Source organism: Myotis brandtii, unplaced genomic scaffold (assembly GCF_000412655.1).
Source record: "Myotis brandtii unplaced genomic scaffold, ASM41265v1 scaffold855, whole genome shotgun sequence".
Taxonomy (NCBI): domain Eukaryota; kingdom Metazoa; phylum Chordata; class Mammalia; order Chiroptera; family Vespertilionidae; genus Myotis; species Myotis brandtii.
The window spans coordinates 383,780-391,860 of NW_005371476.1; the positions used below are offsets into that span (position 1 = coordinate 383,780).

General features: G+C 59.0%; 1 protein-coding gene across 1 annotated transcript in view; it reads right to left on the reverse strand.

Moving 5' to 3' along the window:
- The window catches only part of HMCN2 (hemicentin 2), a 139,122-nt gene that overhangs the window by 81,007 nt on the left and 50,034 nt on the right, over positions 1–8,081 (reverse strand). The window contains 1 exon segment of the mRNA XM_014532199.1: positions 4–70. Coding sequence (XP_014387685.1) covers positions 4–70 — 67 coding nt within the window.

Sequence of the window (8,081 nt, forward strand, 5' to 3'; positions counted from 1 at the left end):
CAGGTGGAGGCTGCTGTCACCCGCCTGCGCCTGGGCCAGACGCAGGGAGCCCGACGGGAGGAGGCGATGCCTGCAGGAGTGAGGGGCGCCGGTGAGACCCCAACCGACCTCAGGCCTCTGGACCCAACTCAAAGCAGCCACCGTCCCCAGGAAGCCTGCGAGGACGAGAGCAGTGCCAGCACCCACCCTCCCCAGCTCCCCCTGCCCCACCTCCACTTCCCTGAACTGCCAGCCGAGGCCAGGTCTCGCCCCCACTGGTGAAACAGCACTGAATTAGGAGGCTGCCAGTTTGGGTTCAAGTCCAAACTCTGAACCTTTCCTAGCTGGACGAAGGAAGTCCCTTTGCCTCTTGGAGCCTCCATTTCCTCATCTGTAGAATGGGCAGCTAAGAGGGACTGGGGCTGGGGAACCGACCCTGCATTGGCTCAACCCCGGGCCCGGCACCGGCTCGCTGCTGGACCCCTGCTGACTCCCCTCCTCTAACGCACACACGTGCCACGTGCCACCCCTCGACCCTCCCCTGAGTGGGGGCGGGGGTGGGGGGATGAGGCTGCATTTGGAGGCCCTTCCCATGGCTTTGGGGGAGCATCTGCCAGTCGGGGGCCCTCTGCGGTGAAGTGCCGGGTGCTCTGCAGGTTCTACTGCCCAGCACTGTGCTGGGCCTGAGGAGGAAGCTGTGAGGCCCCATCTCTGCCCTCCCCCATCCCGCCCACCTTGCTGAGGTCACCTAGTCCCATCCCACAGGGGCCCCTGCAGACATGATGTCACCACCCATATGTGCCGGCTCCTCGCGGCCCCTGCCCCATAAGCAGAGAGGGCAGCTGTGGCCACCGGCCCCGACTGGCCCCGAGTGCAAGTGGCCAGCAAGGGGGTGGGGACTCCATGGGCCAACGCCCCCGCCTGTGCTCACCAGGCTACAGCTGGGCTCTAGAGCCCGACGTTTCTGGTCCCCACTCCCCTTTCTCAGTTTTCTCCCCGGCAAAATGGGGGTGACGGTCATTCCGTCTCCCAGGCAGCTGCAGGCAAAGTGCTGGGCATGTGCTTCTCCAACAGGTCGCTGCTGCTGCTGCTGCTGCTGCGGTTCACTCTGTATGGCCCTGGGCCCCTGCATCCCCATCTGTAAAGCGAGGCAACAGCCCCATCCAGCCGCCCCCTCCTCCGGTGTGTCTGGGGCACCCAGCAGGCACTTGGGCAAGTCCTCCGAGGATGACTGTACATGATTCGTTGGGCGGTGGTCTCGAGATTCCCGGCACTGGACCGGGCCACCCCGTCCTGCCATGGGCTTGCTACGTGGCGTTGGGCAAGTCACTTAACCTCTCTGTGCCTCAGTTGTCTCATTTTGGAAAATAGAGACAACAGTAGTGTTTGTATCCCACACAGAATTGTCCAGACAACGAATGACCTAATTCACAGCCCAGTGCCTGGAACAGACTAGGACGCCACAGAGGTCAGCTGTTACCATGGTGACAACAGTGCATCCATAAACAATCCACAGTGCAGTTTTGTACTGTTTAAAACACATAATGGCATCATGAGTATGTGTGTAGGGCTAACCCATTCATTTTTCACTGTTATATAGTATTCCCTGGTGTGATCAGGCCACAGTTGCTTAATTTATTCCCCGTTGGGTGGACGTTTAAACACATATATTTTTCTTTCCTTCCTCTTTCTTTCCCTCCCGTCTTTCCTCCTCTTGCTCTTTCACCGCCAGAGCTCTCTGCACAGAGTTGCATGGTATGTCCCCCACACACAGAGCCGTCTGGTGTCCCCCACACACAGAGCCGCCTGGTGTCCCCCACACACAGAGCCGTCTGGAGTCCCACACACACAGAGCCGTCTGGTGTCCCCCACGCACAGGAGCAGGACTCCTAGGCCACAGACCTGAACACCATCAGCTCTTCCAGGTGGAGACCATCACTCACACCTGTAGGATGGGGCTTCTCGCCTGAATCTCCTAGCTGTGCCCGGCGCTGTGGCTCAGTGGTTGACTATCAGACTATGAACCAGGAGGAGGTCACGTAGGGGCACATGCCCGGATTGTGGGCTCGACCCCCAGTGGGGGCACTGAAGGAGGCAGCCAATTGATGTCTCTCATCATTGATGTTTCTCTCTCTCTCCCTCTCCCTTCCTCTCTGAAGTCAATAAAAAAAATATATTTTTTTAACAAAGAATCTCCTAGCTATCTGCAAAACATGCAGATTCCCAGGCCCCAGGTGGCTCTGAGACAGGTGTCAGGGGACCATCCCTTGGGAACACTGCCCAGGGACACAGGAAGTGCCCCACCCTGAGAAGCGGTAGGGCAGAGCCGATGGGAGCCGGGCTGTGACGGCAATGGCCCCGGCATGACCCACCCTGTGCCTCTTGCGGGCTGACCTTGGGCCAAGCACTGCATCTCCCGAGCCCCGGCGTCCTCATCGGGAGTCACAGGAGAGGGTGAGCACCGAGTGACCCGATGCCGGCAAAGCCCACGGTGCCGGGACATAGTAAGTGCTCAGGGAACGGCCTGCTGTTAGCAAGAACCCGCCCCCCCTGCCTGGGCCTTGCCCGTCTCCCACAAGCTGGGCAGCCCTGAGCAGGTCCAACGTGGAGGGAAGAGGCTACACGGGGCGTATTTGTCCCGGTGACAGGCGAACCTCTCCCCTGCATGGCGCCCTCTCCCGCTTGGCTTTCCCCATCTCATTTTTTCCTTTTATAAGTAGATTAATGTTGACATCCCCAAGCAAAGGCCCAGTCAGTTGGAGGCTGCAACGCACACTCCATCCACTCGGGGCAGGGATGCGGTTTCCTCCAGGACTTCCCAGAGAACCTCAGCTGGTGAAGCAGGGCCAGCGTGGGTCAGAGGAAAGAGGTCGGGGCTGGGAGACAGCGTTCTGGATCTGAGGTCCAGTGTTTGCTAAAGACACGCTGTGCGACCTCAGGCAGGGCGGTCGACATCTCTGAACCCCAAGGACTTCATATTCAAAAAGGCAGCTCCGGACTCCTTTATCTCAGAGGTCACCTTCTGGGACTCGAAAGACCACAGAACGCCTTGCTTCCTCCCTCACCAAGCCCTTAAAGCAGCGGTTCTCAACCTGTGGGCCGCGACCCCTTTGGGGGTCAAACGACCCTTTCACAGGGATCACCTAAGACCATCGGAAAACACATATATAATTACAGATTGTTTCTGTGATTAATCACTGTGCTTTAGTTATGTTCAATTTGTAACAATGGAAATACATCCTGCATATCAGATATTTACGTTAAGATTCATAACAGTAGCAAACTTACAGTTATGAAGTAGCAACGAAAATAATGTTATGGTTGGGGGTCACCACAACATGAGGAACTGTATTAAAGCGTCTCGGCATTAGGAAGGTTGAGAACCACTGCCTTAAAGGGATAGGAAGTGGGAACACCTGGGGGACAAAAAAAAACAATACAAAAGAAACTTCCAGAATGTAAACAATGTTTCCTGTGAGCAGCCCCAGGTCGCTTCCTGGAACCTGCTCCCTAGGCACAAAGGAAGAAACGGAAGAAGTGAGAGTCCATTTCCCAGACGGACAAGCTGAGGCCGGCCCCACGGAGCCTGTGCTCGCTTTCAGTGCCCGTCTGGCCACATCTCGCGTCACTGTAACCACCGTCCCCTGGGGCTGCCCACTGCCCGCTGGACAGAACCCAAGCACAGTGTCATGGCTTGGACGGACCCCCGGGCCAGTCCCCCTACCCCACCCGACCTCCCCGTGTAGCACTGCACCATGCTCTTCCTCAGGGGCCAGGCCCTTCCCACCTCCACGCCTTTGCTCATGCTGTCTTCCTGCCTGAGACACTCCTCCACCTCCTGTTCACCTGGACCACACCTGCTCACACCTCAATACTTCGACGTCACCTCCCCCGGGAAGGCTGCCTTGATGCCCAAGGCTGGTAGGTGCAGCCTTCGGACTCCCACAGCTGCCTGCCCTTTCCTCACCACCTGGCTTGTGACCCAGCTCTCCCTCCACATTCCCAGAAACTTGGCAGGTTTGGGGGCTGCAGCCCAGGGGTGGGCTCGGGGGCCCGGGGGAGCGGGGAGCGGCGGGGAGCACACTGCTGCGGTGTGCGTGTGGCGTAATTAGCGGCAGCTGCTCCTTCCCGGTGGCGTGAGTGTCCAGATGGCTCCGAGTGGTGCCCAGATTCTCGGGGAATTTCCTGTTTATGACATCCATCAGGCTCGAGCCTTCGCTGCCTGTCAGCTCCAAGGTTCACACAGCCACGCAGATGGGGGATGTGGACCTGAGTGGGACCCACTACCCCGCTGGGTCCCCCTGGTCCTGCGAGCTCCAAGGGGGGCCTACCTGCCCGGGGAGACCAAAGGGCACCTGAGCGGGATGCCCAGAAGCATGCGCGTCCCAGGCCACACCTCACTCCCAGGCCACACCTCACTCCCAGGCCACACCGCACTCCCAGCGCACACCTCACTGAGACCCAGACCAGTCACTCTCCAGGTCCCTTTCGTCCTTAGCGCTCAGGCAGCCACCCTGCCGCCCGGCAGTGCCCTGCTCCCGGTGAACACTCCTGGAGCCGTCACGGGGCTCATCACACCTGTGATCACCTGTCCTGTCAATGGCTCGGTGAGGGGGAGGCCAGGCGTGCCCAGGCTCCTGCCGTGTCCCAGCCCTCAGCACAAGTCCTGACCCACAGAGGGTGCTCAAGAAATGTTTGGCGGCAAATCCCAGCAGTCCACGCACACGCTCCCCTTCCCACCTGCGAGCACACTGTCCCCTGCCGCCCAAGGACACTCTCCTGCCCCCCGGACCCATTCCTGGCAGCACCGGCTCCGGCTCCGGCTCTTCCATGGAGCCTTCCCTGGTGAATCCAGGCAGGTTACACTTCGCTGGCGCTGAGCTGCGTGGAGCCCAGTTCAGCCAATTGCTCATCCATCCATCCATCCATCCACCCATCCACCCATTCATTCATTCGCTGGACAAAGAGGGGGTCCAGGTGGGCAGGCTGCCGCGGGTTTGAGGAAGTGCTCCGTCCTCAGATTGCTCCGTGTCAGGGGCGTGTCTGCACCCAGTCCCTCCTGCTGGGTCCCATGCTGTTGGTACCACTGTCCCCGTTTCTAAAGGACCCATCACCCCGAGAGCACAGACCAGTGGTTCTCAACCTTCCTAATGCCGTGACCCTTTAACACAGTTCCTCATGTTGTGGTGACCCCCAATTTCATGGTTACAAATTGAACATAATTAAAGCATGGTGATTAATCACAAAAACAATATGTAATTATATATGTGTTTTCCGATGGTCTTAGGTGACCCCTGTGAAAGGGTCGTTCGACCCCCAAAGGGGCCGCAACCCACAGGTTGAGAACCGCTGGCACAGACCCTTCCAGAAGAAGGGTCGGTGGCTGCGGATGCTCAGCCCTCCCCACGGACACCCCCACGTGCCCGTCTGCTGGCACAAGAGCGGGGCCTGAGCCTGCACAGGGCAAGGGCCCACCCACCCACACCAGGCAGCGGGGCCTTCACCCGCCAAAGGCCGCTCGACCCTCATCTCCTCGCTGGGGCCTCCCTGCATCACAGACCCTTATGAGGAAGCCCCACATGGAAAAGCCAGCTGGGGATCCAGGCGGAGGGGCCCGAGACCCCCCAAAGGACAACATACGCGAGAGGGAGAAGCGCCATCCGTGAGCCCAAGAAACCTACACCGAGCCATGCTCACAGGTGTCTGCCGCCTATGGGGTGGTCCCGTGTGGCCCGCACAGCGGAGCGCCCCCCATGGACATGCTCACGTGAAGCTCCCAACAGCCACTCCTGCACGCAGGCAGGTCCTATGCCCTCAGCCCGCGTTGCAGAGGCCTCCACGGCCACCAGCTGGTCAGGGCAGACCCGGGACTCGCCCCCCTCTCTGCTACCGCCCTGCCAGCCACCGCGGTGACCTCGCCCGTCAGCTCAGAGCTTAACTCACTGCCAAGTTTTCCAGAAAGAGAGCTGCTGGCCATAGGCTGACAAGACCAAAACCTCAGGGCCACCAGGTCGGGCAGCAGGCTGAGCTGTGAGGACCCACCAAGGTGAAGACCCCACAAGGGGCCCGGGCAGTCCATGCCATGCCGGTGAGGGAATGGCTTTTTGTCCTGGGTCACTAGAAGCCCAGCAGCAACCCCCACCTCTGTGTTGGGGGGGTAACTGGGCCAGGGAGGGGTTGGGCGTGTAGATCACCCGCCCTTGCTGGCTGCCCCCTCCGCTCCCCCTGATGTGGCTGGATCTGGCCCAGTAGGGGACCCTGGCCAGCTGCCCCGGGAGTGTGAGCCGGGCCAGGAGAGCTAGCAGCTGTCCCAGCCACAAACAAACACTGTTGCCTAGAAACACCGCCTCGCCCCGGCATTCCCGGGTGGACCCGGGGACCAAAGCCGCAAGATGCTCTCTGGCCACTGTTGCCTGTCCAACCCTTTCATTTCTCAGACGGGAAGACTGAGGGCCAAGTTCACCCAGCCAGCCGGGGACGAGGCTGGGAGAGGACCCCAGGTCTCTGGCCCTGACCTCACACAGCCGGGCTCATGAAATCCTGCCACCTTCAACTGTGAATTCACAGTTTGCACGGGCTGTTTGCACACAGCTGTCCGAAGGGTCAGAGGCACTCACTGACCAGTCCCCCCTGGACTCGCTGCGTGTTCTCGCAACTATCCCCCAAGGAAGTGACCAGGAGACAGAGGAGCATTTGTGCGAAGATGTTCCAACGGCCCGCTCATTAGCGCCGACAGCTGGCAATGCGCGTGCCCCAGAGAATAGCTTAGCAACATGGAAGAGACAAATGCCCGGAATGTTATTTTGTCCTTTAAATGACAAGCAAGTGACGTGGGCCGGGAGGAATCAAGAAAATGGGTGAACGGAGAGCAGTGTCGACGATGAGGGTGGAATAGAAGACGCGCCTCATTTAGTTCCGAAAACGCCTGCACGTGAGCACACGGGAAAGGGCTGTGCACACGGGCAGGTGGCTGAGGGCGGCAGCCGCTCAGACCCCCCGCATGGCAGCTTTGAGGCTGAGCCTTGGGACGCCCTCGGAGAAGGAAAAGGATTGCCCGGCCGGCGTGGCTCCGTGGTTGGGCATCGACCTATGAACCAGGAGGTCACAGTTCGATTCCCAGGCAGGGCACATGCCTGGGTTGTGGGCTCGATCCCCAGTGTGCGGCGTGCAGGAGGCAGCTGATCCATGATTCTCTATCATCATTGATGTTTCTATTTCTCTCTCCCTCTCTGTTCCTCTCTGAAATCAATAAATATATATATATATATTTTTAAATATATTTTATTGATTTTTTACAGAGAGGAAGGGAGAGGGATAGAGAGTTAGAAACATCGATGAGAGAGAAACATCCATCAGCTGCCTCCTGCACACTCCCTACTGGGGATGTGCCCCCAACCAAGGTACATGCCCTTGACCAGAATCCAACCTGGGACCCTTGAGTCCACAGGCCGACGCTCTATCCACTGAGCCAAACCGGTTAGGGCAATAAAAAAATATTTTTAAAAAAAAGAGAGAAGGAAAAGGAGGAAGATGAGGAAGAGCAGGCAGACAGCAAGCCTGTCCCCCACGCACTGCAGTCACACCCTCCCCCCCCCTCAGTGTGTGTGTTTCCATGCAGTTTTTAAATCTCCAGTTTCTGGGCAAATGGCTGTGTCTGTGAGAGGACTGAGCTGGGCTCTGTGTGGGGAAGCTGTCCGCGTGCTGGACGTTTCACAGAAATGGAAGGGGGGGGGCCAGGAACCACAGGACCCGGAGCTGCGAGTGAAGTTCACATGCGGCTTAAATGCCATCCGCAGTCGGAGGTCGTCCGCAGTCACCAACAAGCACAAACCCAAATGCCCCTCCAACGGCGCACGGATCGACACACGGTGGCCAGGCCGCACCGGGGAATACTGCTCAGCCACAGAGAGGAACGAAGCTCTGACGCCGCCACAACATGCAGGAACCAAAAAGCATGCTGCTCCGAGAGAGGAGCCGGGCACTAAAGCCACTCACGGCAGGATTCCCTGCATACAGAACGTCCAGAATAGATGAATCCAAAGGCAGGAAGCAGGCTGGTGGCTGCCGGGGCTGGGGCAGGAGGGGAAGTGGCTGCCAGTGAG